The 24,916-nt window shown below is 37.9% G+C and overlaps 7 protein-coding genes across 7 annotated transcripts; 6 read left to right on the top strand and 1 right to left on the bottom strand.

The window, feature by feature from the left end:
- Window positions 1-436: 436 nt before the first annotated feature.
- Window positions 437-6,258, top strand: LOC106382832 (oligopeptide transporter 4-like). Its single transcript, XM_013822909.3, has 5 exons — window positions 437-2,309; window positions 2,465-2,562; window positions 4,322-4,885; window positions 4,956-5,208; window positions 5,396-6,258. Exons 1-5 carry the CDS (start codon window positions 1,833-1,835, stop codon window positions 6,191-6,193), a joined length of 2,190 nt encoding a protein of 729 aa, XP_013678363.2. The 5' UTR covers window positions 437-1,832; the 3' UTR covers window positions 6,194-6,258.
- Window positions 6,259-6,804: 546 nt separating this feature from the next.
- On the top strand, window positions 6,805-8,120 carry LOC106382830. The gene has a single exon (XM_013822908.3). The coding sequence runs from the start codon at window positions 6,868-6,870 to the stop codon at window positions 7,990-7,992; it is 1,125 nt and encodes a 374-aa protein (XP_013678362.2). The 5' UTR covers window positions 6,805-6,867; the 3' UTR covers window positions 7,993-8,120.
- Window positions 8,121-8,349: 229 nt separating this feature from the next.
- Window positions 8,350-9,529, top strand: LOC125575479 (peptidyl-prolyl cis-trans isomerase FKBP12-like). Its single transcript, XM_048747298.1, has 3 exons — window positions 8,350-8,887; window positions 8,998-9,050; window positions 9,218-9,529. Exons 1-3 carry the CDS (start codon window positions 8,728-8,730, stop codon window positions 9,317-9,319), a joined length of 315 nt encoding a protein of 104 aa, XP_048603255.1. The 5' UTR covers window positions 8,350-8,727; the 3' UTR covers window positions 9,320-9,529.
- A 2,713-nt stretch (window positions 9,530-12,242) lies between these two features.
- LOC106382829 (transcription factor SAC51) lies at window positions 12,243-14,716 on the top strand. Its single transcript, XM_013822907.3, has 4 exons — window positions 12,243-12,428; window positions 12,618-13,082; window positions 13,172-13,324; window positions 13,413-14,716. The coding sequence occupies exon 4, from the start codon at window positions 13,463-13,465 to the stop codon at window positions 14,165-14,167; it is 705 nt and encodes a 234-aa protein (XP_013678361.2). The 5' UTR covers window positions 12,243-12,428; window positions 12,618-13,082; window positions 13,172-13,324; window positions 13,413-13,462; the 3' UTR covers window positions 14,168-14,716.
- Window positions 14,717-16,357: 1,641 nt separating this feature from the next.
- Window positions 16,358-18,702, top strand: LOC106382826 (pentatricopeptide repeat-containing protein At5g64320, mitochondrial). Its single transcript, XM_022718944.2, has one exon. The coding sequence runs from the start codon at window positions 16,434-16,436 to the stop codon at window positions 18,579-18,581; it is 2,148 nt and encodes a 715-aa protein (XP_022574665.2). The 5' UTR covers window positions 16,358-16,433; the 3' UTR covers window positions 18,582-18,702.
- A 359-nt stretch (window positions 18,703-19,061) lies between these two features.
- On the bottom strand, window positions 19,062-19,677 carry LOC106382828 (classical arabinogalactan protein 1-like). The gene has a single exon (XM_013822906.3). It carries the CDS (start codon window positions 19,597-19,599, stop codon window positions 19,207-19,209), a length of 393 nt encoding a protein of 130 aa, XP_013678360.2. The 5' UTR covers window positions 19,600-19,677; the 3' UTR covers window positions 19,062-19,206.
- Window positions 19,678-21,196: 1,519 nt separating this feature from the next.
- On the top strand, window positions 21,197-23,804 carry LOC106382825 (dicarboxylate transporter 2.2, chloroplastic-like). The gene is made up of 3 exons (XM_048747296.1): window positions 21,197-22,114; window positions 22,691-23,453; window positions 23,551-23,804. Exons 1-3 carry the CDS (start codon window positions 21,320-21,322, stop codon window positions 23,664-23,666), a joined length of 1,674 nt encoding a protein of 557 aa, XP_048603253.1. The 5' UTR covers window positions 21,197-21,319; the 3' UTR covers window positions 23,667-23,804.
- Window positions 23,805-24,916: the final 1,112 nt, after the last annotated feature.

Below are 24,916 nucleotides of genomic sequence, written 5' to 3'. Positions count from 1 at the left end.
TTATGTAATGTAAACTGTGAATATATATACATGTATTATTATTATTTTCCTGATGGAAAGAAGATTGCCACATAGATAAATTCACTTGTTAACCCAAAAAAAATAAATATATAATTCACTTCATCACTTGTTTGTTTCATTTATTTTCAGTGTATAGCTTGCATACTTGTTTATGGTTATATAATAATTTGTTTCTGTAATTGTGTGATTGTTTTTATTTGGCAAAGTAAAAAACTTATCACATGGAAAGTCATTGCAAATATAGATTTATGGAAAAGAATAAAGAAAATGAGAAACACTGCAGTTGAATTGTGTGTTTTTTTTTGCTCTTACAATAATTTATATACCTAAAACATGTAGCATAATTTATGGTAGACAAATACAATGTGAATGCTTGACTTTGACAATTCTTGGTTAGATATGCAAAGAAGAAGACTATCAACATCAGAATCTTTATATTTTCTTTTTTATTTGTTTGATTATATCATCCAGGTTATAGACTTTTTTTTTTTTTGTCAACTTTTTCATTTCCTTGAAATGAGTCCAATGGACAATTACAGTGGTATCAAATACAATACAGCCCAACAAAGATATCACATTATATTGTTATACAGAAAAGTCATTAAAACGGTGGATGAAAAGTCAGATTGACCACGTATCAAGCTTCGGGGATGATAACACAACACGTGTTGCATACGTGTCCTTCATGCCGGGTACTCTTCTCCGATCACCGCCAAAGCTTCTCCACCGTAGACTCCTCCGCAATCTCGTCTGTATCTTTGCGTCTTATCACCATGACAAAGCTTTAATCCTCGCCAATGGAGATAACATCTTCAGTCTTTGATACCATCTGCAGTTACTCCTCCTTCTATAACAACTGTAGCTACCAAAAAATTCTTGCCATTCTCTAGATATGAATCACAATGACAAAGCTTCAGAAAAGTTGAAAAGACACTTTGTTGAAACGCTTCTCCTTATGAGAAGCTTCAACTCTACTGAATCTTCCAATTAATTCCGGAGCTTAATCAAACGACTCAAGAACCTACTTTGGTTAGATGCTCTGCCCATAAGCCAAATGGCTATTCACTTTTAAGGGGCAAAGATTGATTCTTTCCACAAGTAGTCTTGAGGATGACCAGAGAATACCAATCATCTCTTGATATCAAACGGGATTTCACATTAGAAACAGAAGAAAGAGCCATGAGATTTTTAATCAACTATAATCGGAGATAAAAGGAATATTGATGAGAAACTGCTCCGATTCAGTTGAGATAGATACAAAACAAAAAATTCGCCATCGCGAAAAGAGAGATCCGCTAACGGAAACGAAATCGCCTAGCGAAGAGCTATTATACAAGAGAAAACAAAAAACAAAAGAGGTTGGTAACCGGCGGCACAAAGCCTCCGGCCACCGGAGATCAATTTTAGGAAACTTTTAGAGAGAAGTTAGAGAAAAAAGAGAGAGTAACAGGTTAACATCATCCAGCTTATAGACTAAAACATAAATTTTCTTTATACGTCAAAGAATCAACTATCGTTTTAAAATCTCCTCCTTATTGGCCGGCCACTAGGCCCACTACTGCAATATTAAACTCTCATTGCTTAAACATCATATCACAACGAAGCGTTGACTCAAGCCAATCAGTAATTCTTATTGGACTAATCAAACTGCATTAGTCGTCTGAAAAATAAATATCTTTATTTTATAAAGAGAGGTTGGTCACCTTGGTCTTATCAGTCTCACATAAAGATTCCTAGTCGTAACAGCTTCTCTCTTTCTCTCATCTCTTTCTCACTTACACACAACACAAGTAGATTCCCTCCTCACCGGAATGGCCACCACCGACGAATCTTACGACGACGACGTCTCACCTATTGAAGAAGTCCGTTTAACGGTGACAAACACCGACGACCATACACTACCGGTTTGGACGTTTAGGATGTGGTTCTTGGGTTTAATCTCATGTGCCCTCCTCTCTTTCCTTAACCAATTCTTCTCGTACCGTACCGAACCTCTTGTCATCACTCAAATCACGGTTCAAGTCGCTACACTCCCCATAGGTCATTTCTTGGCCAAGATGCTTCCCAAAACTCAGTTTGGGATACCAGGATTTGGATCGACCCGGTTCTCGTTGAACCCCGGTCCATTTAACATGAAGGAGCATGTGTTGATCTCAATTTTCGCTAATGCGGGTAGTGCGTTCGGATCCGGGTCAGCTTATGCGGTTGGTATCGTCACAATTATTAAAGCTTTCTATCGCAAAAACATCTCTTTCATTGCCGGCTGGCTCCTCATCATCACTACACAGGTATTTTATTCCTAACCATAATCATTTCTTCTCAAGTTGTTATATTATCTTCATATTTAGTAAAAACGTAAGTAAATAAGTAACAAGTTGAAAAAAAATCACGTAAAGTTGAAGAAAGTTACGTCTTCATGTTCATATTTGTTACAAAATGATAGGTATTGGGATATGGGTGGGCCGGTTTACTAAGGAAATACGTGGTCGAACCGGCTCACATGTGGTGGCCTAGCACTTTGGTTCAAGTGTCACTGTTTCGGTGAGTCTTCTATTCTTGAATTAACAACTAATTGTTTCTCCTTTTGTAACAAAGCTACATAATAATATGGTAAGATACTAAGATTAGCATCAATCTGGGGTAGAAAAGCAACTTTACGATTACTTTTCTAGATTTTAAATTTAAAACCAAAGTAGAACACATTTTATTCTATGAATTATTGTGTGTATCGAATAATAGTATAAATACAAGCTTATCCATAACTCTTTCCCCAAAAACAACATCTCATATAAAAATATTTTTTATTATAAATAAACAAAAAATCTACAAATAGTTATCGTATAGGGAAGATTTGGTTCCTGGGAAATAATATAATCAATATTACCCACTACACTAGAATGGACACTAGCGTCACTTATGGGTCCACGCTTGTGGGTTGCAGGCAGAACAAAAATACAATGAATAAGTATGAATACACGCATATTTGAGTCAAGCGGTAGACATCGCGGTCTTTTAACGTATACGCATGTTTGACCTTACTTGCCTATTCACTCGGTGGTCCACAAGTTGAGATTAACGTTTTCACATTTCACCATGGTGTTTGATGACATAATGAAAACATATATATGTACATATTTACTATTTTGAAAATAAATCACTTATTTCTGAAATCTTCTATAGAAGAACATACACACGTTATCGTCTTAATTGAGCTTTTGAATTTATTAAAATAACAATAAATGGGTTAATAGTCCAATCTAATGTTGACTAGTTGCGTTGGAGATTGCACATGGTGGGTCTATGCATATTTACTATTCAACATATAATTAATGGGAGATTACATAGTTACTAGAGATCATTTAGTTTTTTTTAGATCATTTAGTTATAACGTAGACAGCCTACATACACGTTCGGGTCTTATAAGTCGCAGAATAGTTTTGCTGCAAAGAGTCAAGATCCATTAAATGTGAATTTTTTAGTAATTAGTATTATCTAACTATCAATTTAGAAGACTAGTTTCGTTGTAGACTTCTCAAATAAGTATAGTTTCTTATAATAATTTTAATGATATATACTCCATTAATCATTTTTTTGCTGATGACGTAGTGATCTCATGGCGAGAAACCTTTTCTTTATAACATATAGTACACATTTCACATACAGTAGAATTTCTATAAATTAATAATATTGAGACTTTAAAATTTTATTAATTTATAGAGATATTAATTTACCAGAAATTTTTTTATTTGATTTTTTTTTTATTTTAAGATATATTTATTCTAAGATAAAAAAAATATATTTAACTTTAGTATATAGACATTAATGGTTATTTTTGAAATTTGACATTTACATTAATTTTATTATATTATTTGATATATATAATATATATTGCATATAACTTAAATGTAATTTTAGATATAATAATACTAAATCTCATCAAAAACATATTAAGTGTTAAGAAAATATAAAGATAATTCCATTGTGAATATAAAACAAACAATATAATAATAGATTCTTATGTATATAAATTATTAATTTATAATTTTAATGAGACCATATATTTACATAGATTTTTCAAAACAAAAATATTATCCTATTATTTTATCGATTTGTGTCAAATTTTGAACCTGTCCAAGTTGAGACCAGCAAAATTTATTAATTTATAGAGATTATTAATTTATCGAATATTAATTTATAGATGTTATATTCTATATATAGTTGTTTAGTTGGAAGCCACGTATAATCGTAGTCATATAAATAAAATACTTGACTTTTAAATGAAAAAAAAAATTGCATGTAGGGCACTGCATGAGAAGGATGAGCAAAGGATGACGAGAGCAAAATTCTTTGTAATAGCGTTAGTCTGCAGTTTCGGATGGTACATAGTCCCTGGCTATCTCTTCACGACACTCACAAGCATATCATGGATATGTTGGGCATTTCCACGATCAGTCACTGCTCAACAGATTGGTTCGGGAATGAGAGGTCTCGGTCTTGGAGCCTTTACACTAGACTGGACCGCGGTTGCATCTTTCTTGTTCAGTCCACTCATTAGCCCCTTCTTCGCCATCGCTAATGTTTTCATCGGCTATGTTCTTTTGATCTACATCGTGTTGCCTTTATCTTATTGGGGATTTGATGCTTACAACGCTACGAGGTTCCCTATATTCTCATCGCACTTGTTCACATCGGTTGGTCAGACGTACGATATCCCTGCGATCGTGAATGATAAGTTTGAGCTCGATTTAGCTAAGTACGAGCAGCAAGGAAGGATTAACTTGAGCACGTTCTTTGCTATGACTTATGGGCTTGGTTTCGCTACCATTGCTTCTACACTCACTCATGTAGCTCTCTTCTACGGCAGGTAACTAAAAGTATCTATATATATAAGCATTGCAACAAAATAATATTTTGCTAATATATGTAATTAACAGGGAAATTACCGAGAGGTTTCGAGTTTCGTACAAAGGCAAAGAGGATGTCCATACTAGGTTAATGAAGAGATATAAAGACATACCTTCATGGTGGTTCTATTCAATGCTGGGTGCAACACTTCTTATCTCTCTTGCGTTATGTGTTTTCTTGAACGATCAGGTTCAAATGCCTTGGTGGGGACTTGTGTTCGCTAGTGCCATGGCTTTCATCTTCACACTTCCCATCAGCATCATTACCGCAACAACTAACCAAGTAAGCAATATTGACCAATTGATACATGTTAATTTTACTAGCGAGGAGTTGATCTATTGGCTAAAACTCTTAGACCACCTAGTAAAAGTCTAAAATATCATGGATTCGATTTCTGTTGAGATGAATATGGTATCCTAAAAGGAGTTAATTTAACATGATTCATTTTCTTATCCGTTTTAATTTGCAGACACCAGGGTTGAATATAATAACTGAGTACGCAATGGGAATCATTTACCCGGGAAGACCTATTGCAAATGTATGCTTCAAAGTCTATGGATACATGAGTATGGCACAAGCTGTCTCTTTCTTAAACGACTTCAAACTTGGTCACTACATGAAGATCCCACCAAGATCCATGTTCTTGGTTCAATTCATCGGTACAATTCTTGCTGGAACAATTAACATAACGGTTGCATGGTGGCAACTAAACACTATAACCAATATATGCCAAGAAGAACTTCTACCACCCAACAGTCCATGGACATGTCCGGGCGACCGTGTTTTCTTCGATGCATCGGTCATTTGGGGATTGGTAGGACCAAAACGGATCTTTGGCTCACAAGGAAACTACGCTGCCATGAACTGGTTTTTCCTCGGTGGTGCAATAGGACCGGTGATAGTGTGGTTGTGCCACAAAGCGTTTCCAAAACATTCTTGGATTCCGCTAGTGAATCTCCCGGTTCTACTAGGAGCAACCGCAATGATGCCACCAGCGACAGCGGTGAACTACAACTCATGGATCTTGGTCGGGACGATATTCAACCTTTTTGTGTTCCGGTACCGGAAAAGCTGGTGGCAAAGGTATAACTACGTGCTGTCAGCTGCGATGGACGCTGGTGTAGCGTTCATGGCGGTTTTGTTGTACTTCTCGGTAGGGATGGAGGATAAGAGTTTGGATTGGTGGGGAACAAGAGGTGAACATTGTGATCTAGCTAGATGTCCTACCGCTAGAGGAGTGATTGTTAAAGGTTGCCCGGTTGTATGATTGCTGCGTTACAAAAATGTATTATATCGATATTTATAAACAAATAAATTAATTAAAATTCGCAATTATAAAAGAACAATGAACCGAAAAAATGGTTTAAAACTTTTTCTTAGACCATCAACTATACAACTCAAATTTTATAGTTGATAAAACTTGTTTTCTCATGTCTTGGTAAGAAGAGTCGTATGTACCATAAAAAGCTCACATGAATTTTTCATTGTGTACTTAATTTTTTTTTTCATTATGTAGTATATTTGTTCTTGATAACACTAAAGATGATGGCATTTAGTTTAAAATTTGAAACCATTTGATTTTTAATTAATTTTAAATGTTTTACGTAAACTAAGAATTTGCTATGATTCTGGTTAACCAATTTTAGAAACTCATCTAAAACTATTGGATTTATATTTTTACTTTCAAATAAATTTTTTTACCAAAACACTCTAAATGAATAGAAAATTCCACAATTTAAAATAACAATAAATTTCAAAAAAAAATTATCAAATAACCAATCCGGTCTTCTACGAAAAAAAAAATATCTCCCGGTTTGAACCGTATCCCATAGAATACCCAACTAAACCGGATAAATCACGGTTTAATGTTGCAACACATTTCAGATCGACGACCCAAATCTCAAATCTCCGAATCTCAGAGAGAAGAGTGGAAAGAAGATAATGGCAGGCGGCGGCAACAGAGCGGAGGCGGATCGGTGGCTCGTAACCTCAGAGAAGCTACTCGCGTCCTCCGACCTCCACGGAGCCAAATCCTTCGCGATCCGCGCATGCGAATCCGACCCGACCCGAGCCGAAGCTGCCGACTACATCCTCGCGATCTGCGACATCCTCATCGCCGGAGAGATCCGCGTGACCGGCTCCAACCTCCCCGACTGGTACTCCGTGCTCCGCCTCGGGCGGCCGACTCAGAGCCCCGAGCACGTCGCGACTCAGTACCGCAGGCTCGCTCTCCTCCTCAACCCCTCCGTCAACCGCCTCCCCTTCGCCGACAAGGCCTTCGAACTCGTCTCCGACGCCTGGCGCGTCCTCTCCGATCCGATTCGAAAGTCCTCATACGACCGCGAGCTGCAGCCGAGTCAACTCGGTGCGAGTTTCTGGACGGCGTGTCCGTACTGCTTCGTGCTCTTCGAGTACGCCAAGGACTACGAGGAGTGCGTGATGAAGTGTCGAGATTGCGAGAGAGCGTTTCAAGCGGTGAGGATTCAGAAGCCTCCTGTGGCGGTGGAAGGAGGAGGAGGAGGAGAAGAAGATGTTTACTTCTGCTCGTGGAGTGTGTTTCCGTTAGCATTCTCCGGTGAGTGTAATCAAGCTCCGAGGAGGTGGTCGCCTATCTCGCCTCTCATCGCGTGCCCCAAGAAGAGGAAAGAACCAGCTTCTCCGAGAGTCTTTTACGATGACGAGGATGATGATGACGTGTACGTTGCGATCTCTGATGATGATGATGAGGTGGCAGTGGATACTGGGAAAGGGAAAGGGAAAGGGAAAGAACCGGTTGTTGTGTCTAGTCATCATCATCATCATCATCATCATCATCATCATCATCATCATAATGCTAGTAGGAAAAGAAGTGGAGCTGGAGGAGGTAAGAGCGTGGGGAGGCTGGATTTGAACGTGGAGCTGAGTAATGACGTGGAGGAGGCTGGTGGGGTAAGTGGGAGAAGGGAGAGCAACAGGGAGGTGGATAATATTATCGAAGGGATTGGGTTCTTCGAGGGGCTTGATGAGTTTTTGAGTAGCTTGCCGATACTCTCTGTTGTTGGTGATGATAAGATCAAGGCTACTTAGTATGAAACTTGTTTCCTCTTTTGTTTTTAGGTTGCGGGTGTTCTGTTCTGTTCGTTGTAGGCTTTTAGTCTTCATGTCTCCTATTGTTGTTGGCATCTGTTGATGTATATGGCAAAACTTTCAGTCTTTTTGCATCATGGTACATAATCTTTTGCATCTTAGCCACCAACATGCTTTGCTATATATCAAACTTTATGCTATTTGCTTTCTGAACCGGCAAAGGAGGAAGTAATGTGGCACAGCACACATTGCTATATTCGAAGTTCTTGTAGCCCTTGGATCGATAAGGAACTCATTTTTTTTGTAGTTGCTGTAGGTATACTTACAAATGTTAAGAGAGTCTACAAAATCAAAGAAGATGGGAAAGCTATTCAACCAATGCTTATGTGCACGTTATTTAGATTATATTAGCTCAACTGTTATGTATAATATTCAGGCTCTAAACGTTCCTGAAATTTTGACAGTGTCCTACTTATTGACACAATGTTCTTCTTGAACATAGCTACAGGTCTGGCTTGAAAATTCAAAGTCAGCTATCAAGCAATAGTGCAATTCTAATGTTTTGGTGCGTACTTATGATATATGAAGTTAGCTTTCAAGGCTGATTTGAATGTTTTTATAACTATATTTCAATATTTGGTAACGCTTGGGGAAAAGATGTATACGTTTCAGGCGAGGAAGCCTGCTTTGAAAGGAAATTGATAGAGAAATGGTAAAAAGATCATCTCACACACAATGTTGCTAATAAAATGGATATGTGTTTTGTCTTTTCTTGTTAACTATTGTGATGTCGTAAAGCCTAAATGTGTTTTTGGACTTTGGTATATGAATAGTACAAAGGACGCTGGGCGAAAACCTTTCTCCTTCCAAATCGGTAAAGGTGCTGTCATCAAAGGTAATATTTTCCTCTGTTTTATGGTTTGATCATATTGCTATGGTTCTGTTGTTCCTTCCATGAAGAGAGCTAATATGAATTTAAAATTGTTGAAAATCTTTTGCTAACAGGATGGGATGAAGGCGTTATGGGAATGCAAATTGGTGAGGTTGCTCGCTTGCGGGTATGTTAGACTTGCTCCTCTCATCATGAACAACAGATTTGATTGCTTCATGAATTCTAATGCTTTGCGTCTGTCTCTAAGGATAGTTATTTTGTGCTTGTCGTAGTAGAAACCATTCGTGTGTGGAATATGTTTTGGTGATACTTAAACGTATTATGTCTCTGCAGTGCTCACCGGATTACGCATATGGTGCTGGTGGCTTTCCGGCCTGGGGAATCCAGCCTAACTCGGTTCTCGACTTTGAAATTGAAGTACTCAGCGTGCAGTGATGATGCTCTCCAGCTCAAAAAAAAAACTTAAATGTTAAATTATTAAGTGGTAGCAAGTGGCAATCCTTTATCTTTGTTGCTTCTGATATCTTGTTGAAGCAAAACTTTGTGATGTCACTTGCCAGTGTTATCTTAAATAAAAGATCTCTTTGGACAAAACTTTGTAAACTCTTTGGACAAACGTTTTATCTTAAATAAAAGATCTCTTTATTTTTGCTGAAAACAAACTTATTTTTACAAAATAAAAGTACTAAAACGCCCGGTGCATTATATGTTACCCAGTTCATCTGAATGTTCAAGTGTTCAATATGTAATAACACATTTTAATTTAAAGTTGGTTGAAGTCCATGTGTTCACTCAAAATACCATAATAATAATCAAAAGAAAGGAATTATCTCAAACAAAATTTGATTTTGAGTTGGGTATAATAATGTGAAACCATGATGATTCCAGTGGATACAAGCAGTTATTTACTCAACAATATCATTCTGGGCTTCAATGTTCATCATTTCTAATGAATGCATCCGCATTCTAAAGAGGATGTGTAATGCGTTTCTGTGGAATGGAGCTCCTAATTCAGCAAGAGGGGCGAAAATTGCATGGGAGTCAGTGTGTACACCCAAAGAAGCAGGAGGGTTGGGGCTTAAGAGACTGGCTGATTGGAATGTTGTTTTTGGACTGAAGTTAATTTGGCTGTTGTATGCGGCAGGGGGTTCACTGTGGGTCTCGTGGGTGAGAAGGAACTTAATCAGGGTGGAGAATTTTTGGATGCTAGAACCGCAAAGGAACGCAAGCTGGATCTGGAAATCGTTGTGTAAGCTGAGACCTATAGCAAGACCCTTCATCCAGTGTAGATTGGGTTCGGGGATCACAGCAAGATTTTGGCTAGATAACTGGACTTCATTGGGGCCGCTAATTGATGTAGTGGGAGAGAATGGGCCTATGATTACTGGAGTAAATCTTAATGCGGTGGTGGCAGATGCGTTAAGACATGGAGGTTGGATCTTTGAGAGGAGTAGAAGCAGGAATCCTATTATCTCCTTCCTAAGGGAGAGCCTTCCTGCTTCTCAACCAATTATAGAATTAGGGGAAGATGATCAGTATGTTTGGGTTACTAATGGGCAGAATGGGTCAGAGGCATTCTCCACTAGTGAAACTTGGAGGAGTTTGTTCCCTTGCAACACATAAGTCTTTTGGCACAAAGAGATCTGGTTTACAGGGCGTATTCCGAAGCATGTCTTTCTGTCTTGGATAGCAGCAAGAGACATGATGATTACTAGAGATAGATTGATCAGTTGGGGATTGCAAGTGCCTGCGGTATGTGTACTATGCGGGAGAGACGACGAGAATAGGCAGCATCTCTTTTTTTATTGTGTTTTCAGTAGGCAGATGTGGTCTCATTTTGTTGACAGATTACGCCTCTCTCCTCCAGCACAATTCGAGAGTGGGTTGAGATGGCTGAAGAACCCATCAAGAGACAAGAATGTGAAGCTGATAGTGAGGCTGCTTTACCAAACTTGTTTATACCTGATTTGGAGGGAAAGAAATTCGAGAATACACTCTGGAAATACTCGACAACCAGGGGCGTTGATTCCTGACATCAAGCAATTGATCAGACTACGACTCGATCCTTTGTCTCGTGCTCAGGTTTTGAAACAAGGAGAGATCTCGGTGCTCTCAGCATGGTTTGTTGTTTTTTAGAGTTGCATAGAGTAGTTTTGTTCTTGATTTTGACTAGAGATTGTTGGTAGGGGGCTGATGTCCAGGCAGAGCCTGTGTCAGGGCTTAGGCCGTTTTTGTAGTCACATGTTATATAAATAAAAGAAGATCTTTGTAAAAAAAAAAAACCATGATGAAACTTTGAATTCAACCCTTGCTAAACAGTAGTTACTATTCTCAATATCAAATCAAATGAGAACAAAGTTAACAACAAGAAAGGAAGAAAAGAGAAAATACGAGAGAAGTCGTGCGGGTAATTAAACACTTAACATTCCCGTGCATTTCTTTAATCATAACTTATGACTCCTTTTCTTTTTCTTTTCCTCTTTTCCTTTTCTTTCTTTCATATTCCTTTTCTTTCTTTCATATTCATTTTCTTTTCACCCACTACTAGACTTTTATGACAATATTTATATAAAATAAATAAAGTCTACATGATATTAATTAAAATAAAACAAAAGTATTGAGCTAATTTTGGCGTTGCATAAGCAAGGTAGATGCTAACTTGTTAATCAAAATTAAACAACCAAAAAAGTGGTTCTCTTTTATTCTGTTTTCCATCACAATGGGTGTTTGAAACACACAAACACGCACCTGAACAAAATGTATTAGAATATAGAGTTGATTAAAGCAGGATATAAAAGCTGGAGCATACTTTCACTAACTTAGCTTTCACTAAAAATTAAAAGAGAAAACGTATGGACCTTTTACTTTAACAAACAATCAACAAAGTATTTTATTAAGAGAAAATAATATTATTAATTAATGCTAAATGGATGATAAACCTGAAATTATGGACCGCGAGACTTTGTCATCATATATACCATAATCACGTATATACACGTTCGTCCCCGTTTCTTCCAGGCAAAGCACCAATAACAATTACTTTTAATTACTACAAGATTAGTTTCCAATTAACATTTCTTTTTCTTTGTATAATCAAAATAATATTCTTACCGTTCAAAATGTGTAACATGTGCGTCAATTTAATTTTCCTTTGAGAAGATAAGAAATATAAAAATAAGTAATTGCTTATTAATTTGTTTTATCTTAAACCAATCATAATTCAAACCAAAACCATTTTAACCGAACCCAAATGAAATAAACTACAAGATTAGAGAGTGATTATTACCATTGTTGCCACTTAACGTGAGGGTGTTTTGGTAAAAGAGCAAAAGCGTCAATAAACATGTTTATAAAGCCTTGTTATTTACCACTTAACACTTGCGTGTGTGCTTCTAACATTATTGTTCTGCTCGTTGGTCACTTTCATCTTCTCTCTTATTATCTCCTCTTCGCTTTTTCCATTGATTCATTCAACTAAAGAAGCTCTCATCCTTCTCTCTGGATCTGACCCAACATCAAAGTTCCTCTCTTTCATCTCCCTAAGGTATCAAAATTCAATCTTTCTTCCTCTGTTCGTAATTGGTTAAAACCGGTTTAAATCCTTCATGCTTAGAACAATGTGGTTTGTGTAGCCGTGAACCTGACAAGTACAATTGTATATAGATAGATTATGATTCTCTGTTGCTTCTACAGTTCTTGCGTGTTTAGCTTATTTGAAGTGTTTTCCTTACAGATTCGAAAAAGTAGATTGAGAATACAAAGCAGTGGATGATGATAAGGATCAAGTTTTAGTGTAATAAGAGGAGAAAGAGAAACAGTATGTGTTGTTGGTTCACTATATACCGCAAAGTTGTGAGCTTGAATCTCTATTGCCGTGTCATTCTGTAAAAACCTCTTCTTTAACCAATCCTTCTAAAGTCTTCTCTCTTTTTTAAAAAAATGGGTTCCCAACATATCTATGTGTACCATTGTGAACAAAGAATCAGCTAGACAACAACTAGCTCCTTCTTTCCTTACTTCCACAAAAAAGAAAGTTTCTTTCTTTCTTCTTTTCATTAAAGACTTCCTCAAAGTGATGGTGTGTCAGTCACCTGGCAAGACAAGATTCCGAGCGTTGAAACACGAGACAGGAGACGCTAACAGACCAACCATTGTAGTCAGAGTTATTGCATGCTTTCAACCCATGGATAATTGCCAGGTCTGCACCACATATAATAATTAATAATACTCTCTCATCAAACTTAATACATAGTCTATTAACACTTATGATTTGTGTGGTTTCTTCAGGCTGAATACTTCAGACTTCTACTCAAACCAGTGACGTAGTTGCTTTGTGATCCTCAGCTATATTTTGTTTCTTCCTTCTTTATTGCACAACTTACTTTCAGAAAGTAACAACAAAGTATTTGCACTCACCTGATTGAGCAACTTAAACAATCGGTACGTCTATGAAACTTTCCTTTACATAATTGTTCAGTTTATCTTTTCTTGAGCTGATCTGTTGCCTCTGTCTTTTTGGTTTTTGTAGTGTGTGTGTGCTCTTTTGAAGTTACCTTTTGAGTTAAAAACTCCAAGAGCATGCCTCTTGATACCAGGCAATGGGATGTGCTTCCTAAAGCTTGCTTTGAGGATATGGCAGCTCGGTTCCCCCCTGATGCGGCTGAGCTTCAGGCCCACTGTTTGCAGCCACCACCATTCAAGTGGAGTCTTGATAAGGAGTCTTGTGGGAAAGGATTCTCGCTCTCTGACATGAGGTCTTGGTGCGCTGCTGCTGCTACTACTACTACTCCACATGGAGGAGCACAGAAAGGACTCATGATATTAGATCAGTCAGGAAATCAAACTCGTCTATTACAATGTCCCTTTCCCCTAACTGCAGAACCAGTTAAACTCTCTGAGGAGTTTGATGAGAACTATGGAAAAGAGTCTGAAATGCATGAAGACACTGAGGAGATCAATGCACTGCTCTATTCAGATGATGAAGATTGCGAGAGTGATAATGAAGTTATGAGCACTGGTCACTCTCCTTATCAACAAGTTTGCAACAAAAGGGTATCAGAAGAGATAGATGGTCCTTGTAAAAGGCAGAAGCTACTAGACATCAGTCAAGAAGACACTGGTTCTGGTCTGAGCGACGAGCAGTCAAGAAAAGACAAGATCCAGACAGCTCTGAAGATACTCGAGAGCATAGTTCCCGGTGCAAAAGGGAACCAAGCTCTCTTACTTCTAGACGAAGCCATTGATTACCTAAAGCTACTGAAACAAGACTTAAACCATTGCTAGACAAGAAGACCTCCAACACTCACAAGTCACCAGTCACCAGTCACCAGACAGATAAGGCTTTGAAGATTCTCTCACGTGTGAAGTGGTTTAGGGTCCCTATCCTACTTTAGGTATACATGCTTCTGCATTTTCAGAAAGTTAAAAGAAGACAGGAGGTCACTTTCTTTCTGGTCATTGATGGGTTTAGTGTGGATGGTGAAATCAAAAAAGGCAAATATTCAAAGTCTTTTTTATCTCATATACTCGCGTGGTCTATGAATCTCCCTCTCCTAAGGTTATCTCTGACCTACCTACACTCTCTTTTGCCCATATGGTGACTTAAGTGGGTCCATTGATGTCATGTTCATGTGATTAATTTTTTAGTGTCTTTTGTAATAATGCAAACCATTCATTTGTTCTTTTGCTTTCCTCACTTGCTACTATGTTTTGATGTTGTGTCTTTGAGTATTATTGTTCATTGTTCATGTCTCTTTGTGTCTTATGTATTGTCAAGATGATTGTGTTTTGTAATGTACCAGTGATATAAAATTGGGTCTCTTGTTTGATTAACATTAGTACACAAAAAAATTATTAGCGTTACAAATTAGGATCAAAAGAAGCAGTTCTTTCTCCAAAGAATCAAATCAACAACACACAAAGTTGGCTCACGTGAAATATTTTTAAAAAAATTCTCAAAAATTTGAGTTGTTCCGTACTCTTTGTTTCCTCTGGTTGATGATTAACAGTAGGTCTGGCTTTTTTTTAACCAAATTCAAAATCCGAATCGAATTCAAACCTAAAAAAACAAATCCAATCATGACCGTTATAGAAAAACATCTGAACAAAGCCTAAGAGATATATTTTTGCTTTAAAATACAACCCAAACTGAGCCGAAATTCGAAATAGAATTTGAAATATTCTAATTAGTTAAATCTATTAATCTTTTACATATGTTAAAGTAAACTAGATATTTTAGATTATTTTTAAAAAATATTAGTTATTTATTTTTGTTATTTAATATTTTTAATTAATTTAGGTAGTTTAACTAGTTTTCAATTAGTTGTTGAATAATTTATATATTTTAAAATATTCTTGATCAGTTTCACTATATTTGTTATAACCTGATCCGAACCAAATTTGGAAAGAATTGAATCAATTTCAACCCAAAAATTAGTAAAGTCTAAGTAAAATTCAGTTTTAAAAAAAGAAAAAATAGTAAAATCTAAAATTTATGAGCATAGTATCTGAAAATTTAAAATTTGGAAGTCTGAATCAATCAAACTGAATCCGAACAGGACGCGGTACAACCATGGCTAGGCCTGGGCACGGATCAGATATCCGGGTTTTTGAAGGTATTTGTGATTTGCTTCGTATGTCACGGATATCTAATTTTTCGATTTGCTTTGCTTCGAAAAAATACGGATATTCGAAAAAACGGATATCCGGAAAATAAATAGATATTTACGGATATTTACGAATACTTACAGATATCTCATATGTTTTGATTAATACAAATAATCTTAAAATTTTGATACAAATTTGTTTTGTAAAATATTTTTTTGCATAATATATATGATAAAAATTAAAAGAAGTAGTGAATCAACATATTTTGTAAATTCTTTTGAACTTAGTTAAAAAATATAATAACACAAAACTTAAGAAAAAATTATAATTATCATAAATGTGTTCTCTTTCTTTTATGTAATACTTTTATATAAGTAATAATATGAATAGAATTTATTAAATCATATGTTAGAATAATAATTATATAATTTTATACATTAAAAACTTTAAATATAATCAAGATATACATGTATTTATATATTGCCGGATCGGATCGGATATCCACTTCCCAAAATTTTAATATTTGTGATTTGCTTCGATTTTAACGGATATTGATTTTTAGTATTTGCTTTGATTCGAAAGTTTACGGATATCTAAAATTTTCGGATCGAACCGAAACGAATAACGAATCGAATCAAATTTAACGGATAAAATGTCAATCCCTAGCATCGCTAATTAACACAAGCTTTAAGCTTGTTCTCCTCCAAATAAATGAATAATAAATATCTAACGGTGGTAATCAACCTAAAAACCCTTTGTTTGGGCTCAGAAACTAGTTCTTTCCCAATGTGAACCAGCCCAACAAGAGATCCAAACAAACAAACAAAAATATTCGAAACCCCTTAACGAACTAGAAGGTTCAAAAAGCTCTTGTCGGAATCTCTCCCTCTCTCTCACCGTAAAACCATCTTTCAACAGATTGATTAATGTAGCGGTTCGTATTATGCTCGCGAGATCAAACCTTGCTCTACACCTGAGGAGAAGAAGATCACACTCTCTCCCTACACCCTCCCGCTACCTCAGCAGCGGCGCCGGCGATCAAAAAGATGCCTCCTTCTCCGATTCACCCAACGAATGGGAGAATCTTCTCAAACCCTACGACCTCTCCTCACTCTCAAACTCCCACCCCAAGATCACACCTTCGCAGCTCTCCACCCTCCTCGCCCTCCCCCTCGACGTCCCCACATCCCTCGCTCTCTTCTCCCGAACCGGCTCCCAACCGGGATACCGCCACACCTTCCTCTCCTACCAAACCCTAATCCGCAAGCTCGGATCCCAATCCGAGTTCGAAGCCATCGACACACTCCTCCTCCAGATGAAACGAGAAGGAATCTGCTTCAAAGAATCGATCTTTATCTCGGTCATGAGAGACTACGCCAGATCCAATCTCCCCGGACAGACCACGAGGCTGCTCCTGGAGATGCGGAGCGTCTTCTCCTGCGAACCCACTTTCAGATCCTACAACGTCGTTTTGGAGATTCTTGTCTCCGCAGGCTGTTACAGAGTCGCAGCCAACGTGTTCGACGATATGCTCAGCAGAAGAGTCCCCCCGACGCTCTTCACTTTCGGTGTTGTGATGAAAGCTTTATGTTCAGTTAACGGGATTGATTCTGCTTTGTCTCTCCTTAGAGACATGACGAAACATGGGTGTGTCCCTAACTCGGTGATTTACCAGACGCTTATACACTCGTTGTCCAAGTGTAGTAGAGTGAACGAAGCGCTTCAGCTTCTTGAAGAGATGCTTTTAATGGGCTGTGTGCCTGACGCTGAGACGTTTAATGATGTTATCTTTGGGCTTTGTAAGTTTGATCGGATCAACGAAGCTGCGAAGATGGTGAATAGGATGTTGATGAGAGGGTTTGCTCCTGATGATATAACCTATGGTTATTTGATGAATGGGTTGTGTAAGATAGGGAGAGTTGATGCTGCTAAAGATCTGTTTAGTAGAGTTCCGAAACCGAATATTGTGATCTTCAACACTCTTTTCCACGGGTTTGTAACTCAGGGGAGGCTTGATGATGCTAAATCTCTTTTGTCTGATTCTCATTTTCTTGTTCCTGATGTATGCACGTTTAACTCGTTGATCTATGGATACTTGAAGAAAGGTCTTGTAGGCTTAGCGTTAGAGGTTTTTCGCGATATGAGGGTTAGAGGATGTAAGCCTAACGTCTTCTCTTATACCATCTTCTTTGATGGTTTCTGCAAGTTAGGACGGATAGATGAAGCCTTCGATGTTCTGAAAGACATGTCCGCTGACGGGTTGAAACTCAACACTGCTGGTTACAACTGTTTGATATCTGCTTTGTGTAAAGAGCATCGAGTCTCCGAAGCCATCGATGTTTTCAAAGAGATGCCGAGTAAAGGGTGTAAGCCTGACGCGTATACGTTCAATACGGTGATAGCTGGACTCTGCGAGGTCGATGAGATCGACCACGCCTTGTGGCTGCATAGAGACATGATATCAGAAGGTGTTGTTGCCAACACTGTTACTTACAATACATTGATCAAGGCGTTTCTCAGAAGAGGCGAGATCAAAGAAGCTCGTAAGCTGGTGAATGAGATGGTTTTCCAGGGCTCTCCGCTCGACGAGATAACGTATAATGGTCTTATAGAAGGCCTGTGCAGGGCCGGGGAGGTTGATAAGGCGAGGAGCTTGTTCGAGAAGATGTTGAGAGACGGGGTTGTACCGAGCAACATCTCATGTAACATACTTATAAACGGGCTGTGCAGGAACGGGAAGGTGGAGGAAGCGGTTGAGTTTCAGAGAGAGATGGTTCACAGGGGGACCATGCCGGACATTGTGACGTTTAACAGTTTGATAAACGGTCTGTGCAGGGCTGGGAGGATTGGAGATGGTGTGGCGATGTTTGAGAAGCTTCGGGATGAAGGTATATCGCCTGATGCGGTGACGTATAACACTTTAATGAGTTGGTTGTGCAAAGGAGGGTTTGTGGATGATGCTTGTTTTCTTCTGGAGGAAGGTGTTGAAGAAGGTTTTGTTCCGAATTTTAGAAGTTGGTCCATTTTGTTGAGGAGTCTTGTTCCCCAAGAAACGTTAGATAGACAGAGATTTTATGAAGTAGTTCTCTGAAGCTAAATGATCAAGAGAAGCTTGTTGAGTTAATGTAACTGTGTATGTGTGTTGTCTTGTGAACTAAATGTCCATTGGTCCATTGGGCTACTATTAAGGCCTTAAGGCCCATATTTTACTCTATTTTCTCATTAAGCTTTGCTTACCAGTAGAAATATAAATGCTGTATTTTAACAACACGTTAAATCATTATGACAATTAATTAAGGCATGTTATACTTTTCCTTAATTCAATTACACATTTTGTTTGTATGACTGTATCTTTTTGTATTGCAAACTTGCAGATCACTTTGAGATATGTATACTGTAAATTAATTTTATTTCACTTTGAGATATATATACTGTAAATTAATTTTGTGATAAAAGTTTAGCTATCTCATATTAGTATCTTAAATATACTTAAATAAAAGTATTTGAATCTGATAAAATCGTATATTAATCTTGATGGATCGTTGCACAAAAAAAAATCTGGATGGATCAATAAAAGGAGAAAAATATAGTAATCTGATATAAAATAAAAATTAAAAAGAACAAAAATAAAAGAATAATCTCTCTCACACTGCAAAAGCTCATATATATCGTAAATAAATAAATACTAAAAATCTAATAAGTCTCATTCCTCGAACCTACATAGCCAAAACGACGGCGGATAACATAACAGCGACGGATCCAAACACCGCGTAGCTGTTCGAAACGGCGCCGCTTACAGGAGCGGGAGCTTGAGCCGGCGAGTTAGAGATCGAAGAGGGAGAAACAGCCGGCAAATCTGAAGGAGAATCAGCTAAAGGCGAATCCACGGAAGGCGGCGATGGAGGAGAGGCGGATGATTCTGGAGTCAATGCTGTTTGAGGAGAAGGAGAAACAGCCGATGCAGGAGACAAGGCCTTCTTAGGTGAATGCGCCGGTGAGATCCTCCTTCCTCCGCCGTTAGATGGAGCTGGAGCAGGAGATTGAGCCACGGTGAAGGAAATGAAAAACGCTGCAAGAAGAATGAACCCTAGAGATTTTGAGAATGCCATTACAAGAGAGAGAGAGATTCAGACAGCTGTTATGTTTTTATGAGTGTTTTGCTTTGATTGCTTGTGATGTTCTTTACGAAAATAGTAGACGAGTATTTATATAGAGAGAAATGTAGGGTCTACTACTTTGAGATGTAAGGTGAAACTTTAATCCAACGGCTTTGATTTTATTATACAGTAAGGTGGGGACAAGTCTAGTGAGAAAGAAAAAAAAAAGAAAAAAGAAAACGCGGTCCCTTGACTACGGCGCTAACGGCTCTATGACAGATGTGACTATAGAATCACAACCGTACACGTGGTGGTCTTGTTGACGCGTGATGGAAAAAGGAGAAAATTTGGCCGTTATGATTAATTAATTTTTATTTTCTTTCATAATTACAACGTAAATTACACTCTGTTTCTTTTTTTGTATAATATTGTATCATTAGTGACACTTTAATTATGGTTTGACATTTTGTAAGATAAAATTGTTTTATTAGCAGATTTTCAAAGTTCAAAGCTTCCTCCTTACACTGTTTCACAAAATCAAATACAATTACTAATCAGAAAAAAGATTAGACTAAAAGAACATAAACCAATCTAATTCAAATTCCTCAGGACACATTAGCTTGGTTTGCTGTCAAGTTGGGCTTGGAAGGACAGCTCACAAGTTTGATTGTGCAGCCAAAGCTCACCAATCTCTCAACTTAAGCTGGCCAGATGCATTTGGTCTTTCTCCAAGCAACTCACTTCTTCATCCACTATCTTTTTGCAAAGCCAAACCGGTCACGTAAGAGCTCTCTTCTCAGCATTTCTTAGCTGTGAGTATAAGATCAGGTGTTTTATTAGCTGCACTTGTTGTAGCTTCCAACACCAATCTTTTTGGTGCTTTGATGCATTCAGGGCTAGTTCTGATTGTTTGGAGGTTCTAAACCATTTAGTAAAGATTTTAAAAAATTAAGGATCTAAAATTTTTTTTTTACAAATTCGGAAGTCTATGTACATAAAAAATTTTCAAAAATTTTGAGAACCTAAATTGAGTGTTTCATTAGGCTTGCCCAAAAACCGGCCATGGATGCATTATAGCAGCGGCTTGACTGCTGTCCAATATGGAGCTTATGAACATAACTCTCCCTCTCTCTTTATGTGGAAAGTCTTTAACATTCATGTTTTTGGTGAACTGCCTCATGTATTCAAGATTGGATTCATGATGGTGACGATTAATGCAATTATCTGTGGAGTAGCTGGAATATTATGGTGGAAGTTTTTGTGTCTCTATTAAGAGCATTATTGAACCTACCAGAAGATGTTTTTTGAAGCTTGCAAAGATGGTACCGAGTGTTTTTGTTCTCCTTTTACTATACTTGATATGAAAATATGTCGTTTACCTTAGAGAATCAAACAATCTTTCTCACACAAATATACAAAGAGATCTGTAGAGAAAATGAAGTAACAAGATGCAGAGTTGATTTGGGGGGGGGGGGGGGGGGGGGGAGGGGTGTTAAAAGAAAAAACTATGGGGACAGAAATAGATAAGTGAGGAACATGAAGGTCTAACTTAACAATAATAACTCAAAAGTAAGTTTAGCTCCACAAAACATCACTTATCATATGTGTCGTTCAGACATGGTGATAGATTCGCCTGTACTTGTAAACGGAGAAATTATAAATAAATAAATAAATAATAAAAATTAATAAACTCAATCTCCCTCGAAGAGAACTGAGAATTAACAGTACAACGATGGAGAGTCTCGCTCTCCGTTCCCTCTCAACCACCGCTTCTTCACCACTCTCTTATCTCTCTCTCCGCCGTTCATATTCCAGATCATTAACAATTCCTCACCCTTCGATTTCTCTTCATAGCTCATCCTCAACCGTCCTATCACTCTCCTTATCCTCTCCTCGACTCACTCTCCGCGCCACCGCCTCTTCCACCTCGTCCTCACCGGAGATACAGAGCAATCCTCAATCTTCTTCTTCATCTTCTTCACCGCCGCAAGGAGCTAAGCTGATACCTCTCGCAATCTCCATCTCAATAGGTCTCATCGTCAGATTCCTAATCCCTAGACCCGAACAAGTGACGTCACAAGGATGGCAACTCCTCTCAGTCTTCCTCTTCACCATCTCGGGCCTCGTCCTCGGCCCACTCCCCGTCGGGGCATGGGCCTTCATCGGCCTAACCGCTTCGATCGTCACCAGAACGCTTTCTTTCTCAACCGCTTTCGCCGCTTTCACCAACGAGCTCATCTGGCTGATCGCGATCTCATTCTTCTTCGCTCGCGGCTTCGTTAAAACGGGTCTCGGCGATAGGATCGCTACCTACTTCGTGAAGTGGCTCGGGAGAAGCACTCTTGGTCTATCGTACGGTCTCGTGTTGTGTGAAACGTTTATGGGTTTGATCATGCCGTCTACGATGGCTAGAGCCGGTGGGGTTTTCTTGCCGGTGATTAAATCGTTGTCTCTCTCCGCCGGGAGTAAACCTGGTGACTCGTCTTCGAGAAGGCTTGGTGCTTTTCTGATTCAGACACAACTGCAGGTAAAATCTAGTGCTGGGCATTCGGGTTTTTGGTTCAGGTCAATTCGGGTTATTCGGTTTTCAGCTTATTTGGTTGAGTGGTGAGGACCCGTTTAAGAACCGGACATTTTCCGGATATATTCCGGTCAAGTTTCTATTTTCTTATAAGACTCGAAGGGGAAATCAAATTAGAACAATTCGAGTTTGGTTCGGGTTTAAAGTCTAGATATCCTAAAAACCCGATCGGAGAAACCAAAAAATATTTGGTAATTCGGGTAGTTCGGGCTTTTTAGATTTTTTATTAGTTATTTTAATAGATATTAAAAATAAAATAATTAATTTTTTTATATTAGAATATTCAGGTATCCGTTTGATTCTCAGATCGTTTTTTTTATTTTCGATTCGGTTTTGGTTTTTTGGATGTAAAAAATAGGAACCACTCAGGTTTTTGTAATTTTCGGTTTGTCAAGGCTTGTTGGTTCAATTCCCATTTGGTTTTTGGGTTTCGAATAGTACGCCGAGTACTACTAAAATGATAAAATCTATGTCTCTCTCTTGATGACTTTAACTAATGAGGTTTGTGTTACTCTGTGACAGTGTGCAGGGACTTCTGGTGCGCTTCTCCTCACATCAGCCGCACAAAACTTGCTATGTCTGAAACTAGCTAGAGAAGTTGGTGTGGTGCTCTCAAACCCATGGGTCTCTTGGTTTAAAGCCGCGAGTGTTCCCGCCTTTGCATCACTTCTTTGTACACCTCTCATCATCTACAAGCTTTACCCTCCTGAGCTTAAACACACACCGGAAGCTCCTGCTGCTGCCGCAAAGAAGCTCGAACGGTTAGGTCCCATCACGAAAAACGAATGGATCATGCTCGGTGCAATGGCCTTCACCGTCTCTCTTTGGGTTTTCGGAGAAGCAATAGGAGTATCAAGTGTTGTCTCCGCGATGATTGGTCTATCAACGTTACTAGTATTGGGAGTTATAAACTGGAATGATTGTCTAAGCGACAAATCGGCTTGGGACTCGCTAACTTGGTTTGCGGTTTTGATCGGTATGGCTGGACAACTAACGAACCTTGGGGTCGTTGCTTGGATGTCGGATTGTGTGGCTAAACTGCTACAAACACTCTCCTTGACTTGGCCTGCTTCGTTTGTTATCCTCCAGGCTTCTTATCTCCTGCTGCATTACGTGTTCGCAAGCCAAACGGCTCATGCAGGTGCTCTCTATCCAGCTTTCTTGGCCATGCAGATAGCTGCTGGTGTTCCCGGGGTTTTAGCGGCTCTTTGTTTGGCCTTTAATAACAATCTTTCTGGTGCGTTGGCTCATTATAGTAGTGGACCAGCTGCTTTATACTATGGAGGTTTGTTCTCTTTCTCTTGTCTCATTTTTTTTCTTACTCAATGAACATTTATATAGTATTCCCTTATTATTTTGTTTTTTTTTGTTTGGATTCGCAGCTGGCTACGTAGATCTGAAAGACATGTTTAGGCTAGGGTTCGTGATGGCTCTATTACAAGCAGTCATTTGGGGATCTGTTGGATCTTTATGGTGGAAGTTCTTGGGTCTCTACTAGAAGAAGCCAGACTACATTGTACGGATATATCTTGTTGTTAATCCAAATTTAACTGAAGTTTAGCAATTACATAAGTGATGTCCAAAAAAACAAAAAGAAAGCAATAACATAAGTACATAACCAAACTGTAATTTTATATATTCGTCACCCAACTTCTTCATTCACATTTCTACTAAACCGAATAGACAAACACACTGAACAATGAAGCTAGGCCAAAGATTCTATATATCTCGAGCGTTGCAGCTTCTACGTATCATCTCCTGAACAAAATTCAACGCAATAAATCTAAAATCAAGAATAAAAAGAACCAAACAAATATAGAATTTGTTTAGAAATTTTAAAACAACACTAAATATATATAGACCATTACCGAAAAACACAATATTATCGTAGATGTTAACACATAGATTTTGAGAAAAATTAAAAAAATATAAAAATGTTATTTTAATGCATAGTTGCATCCTGCACAAACATATGATAAATGTCAAAGAGGTTTGGAACATTTGTTGTCTCCGTTTCTCTAAAGAATAATGATTTTATAGTGGTTAGTCCCCCAATTTAGGGAGTATTATAAAGTTTTACCAAATTAATTGATAAAAAATTAAAACGATGCCCATGTACCATGAAATAGAGTTTAATACACATTAATACAAATATAAAGTGAGTTCAGAAATTTTAAAACAACACTAAAGATCATAGGCTTCAATATATAGACCATTTACCGAAAAACTCAATATTTTCGTAGGGGTTGTTAGCACATATATTTTGAGAAAAATTCAAAAAATATGACAATATTGTTTTTATACATAGTTGCATCCTGCACAAACATATGATGAATTTCAAAGAGGTTTGGAACCTTTGTTGTCTCCGTTTTTCTAGTGAATAACGATTTTATCATGGTTAATCTACCAATTTAGGGAGTATTATGAAATTTTACTAAATTAATTGATAAAAAAATAAAACAATGCCCATGTTCCATGAAATAGAGTTTAACATAAATTAATACAAATATAAAATGTGTTTAGAAATTTTAAAACAACACTAAAGATCATAAGCTTCAGTATATAGACCATTTACCGAAAACTCAATATTTTCGTAGGGGTTGTTAACACATAGATTTTGAGAAAAATTCAAAAAATTTGAAAATATTGTTTTAATTCATAGCTGCATCCTGCACACACATATGATGAACATCAAAGAGGTTTGAAACCTTTGTTGTCTCCGTTTCTATAAAGAATAGCGATTTTATT

The sequence above is a fragment of the Brassica napus genome, chromosome C2, assembly GCF_020379485.1.
Source record: "Brassica napus cultivar Da-Ae chromosome C2, Da-Ae, whole genome shotgun sequence".
NCBI lineage: Eukaryota > Viridiplantae > Streptophyta > Magnoliopsida > Brassicales > Brassicaceae > Brassica > Brassica napus.
The sequence above is the reverse complement of the archived record's forward strand: the minus strand, read 5'-3'. Positions and strand labels throughout refer to the sequence as shown.

What these genes read in the sequence shown, in the direction of transcription:
- LOC106382828 (XM_013822906.3), bottom strand. Translation starts at nt 19,599, where the DNA reads ATGGCATTCTCAAAATCTCTAGGGTTCATTCTTCTTGCAGCGTTTTTC.
- LOC125575479 (XM_048747298.1), top strand. Translation starts at nt 8,728, where the DNA reads ATGTTGCTAATAAAATGGATATGTGTTTTGTCTTTTCTTGTTAACTAT. An exon ending in TAAAGGTGCTGTCATCAAAG is followed by an intron (nt 8,888 to 8,997) that starts GTAATATTTTCC and finishes TTTTGCTAACAG; the next exon opens with GATGGGATGAAGGCGTTATG. An exon ending in GTGAGGTTGCTCGCTTGCGG is followed by an intron (nt 9,051 to 9,217) that starts GTATGTTAGACT and finishes ATGTCTCTGCAG; the next exon opens with TGCTCACCGGATTACGCATA.
- LOC106382825 (XM_048747296.1), top strand. Translation starts at nt 21,320, where the DNA reads ATGGAGAGTCTCGCTCTCCGTTCCCTCTCAACCACCGCTTCTTCACCA. An exon ending in TGATTCAGACACAACTGCAG is followed by an intron (nt 22,115 to 22,690) that starts GTAAAATCTAGT and finishes ACTCTGTGACAG; the next exon opens with TGTGCAGGGACTTCTGGTGC. An exon ending in AGCTGCTTTATACTATGGAG is followed by an intron (nt 23,454 to 23,550) that starts GTTTGTTCTCTT and finishes TTGGATTCGCAG; the next exon opens with CTGGCTACGTAGATCTGAAA.
- LOC106382832 (XM_013822909.3), top strand. Translation starts at nt 1,833, where the DNA reads ATGGCCACCACCGACGAATCTTACGACGACGACGTCTCACCTATTGAA. An exon ending in GTTCAAGTGTCACTGTTTCG is followed by an intron (nt 2,563 to 4,321) that starts GTGAGTCTTCTA and finishes AATTGCATGTAG; the next exon opens with GGCACTGCATGAGAAGGATG. An exon ending in GTAGCTCTCTTCTACGGCAG is followed by an intron (nt 4,886 to 4,955) that starts GTAACTAAAAGT and finishes TGTAATTAACAG; the next exon opens with GGAAATTACCGAGAGGTTTC.
- LOC106382826 (XM_022718944.2), top strand. Translation starts at nt 16,434, where the DNA reads ATGCTCGCGAGATCAAACCTTGCTCTACACCTGAGGAGAAGAAGATCA.
- LOC106382830 (XM_013822908.3), top strand. Translation starts at nt 6,868, where the DNA reads ATGGCAGGCGGCGGCAACAGAGCGGAGGCGGATCGGTGGCTCGTAACC.
- LOC106382829 (XM_013822907.3), top strand. Translation starts at nt 13,463, where the DNA reads ATGCCTCTTGATACCAGGCAATGGGATGTGCTTCCTAAAGCTTGCTTT.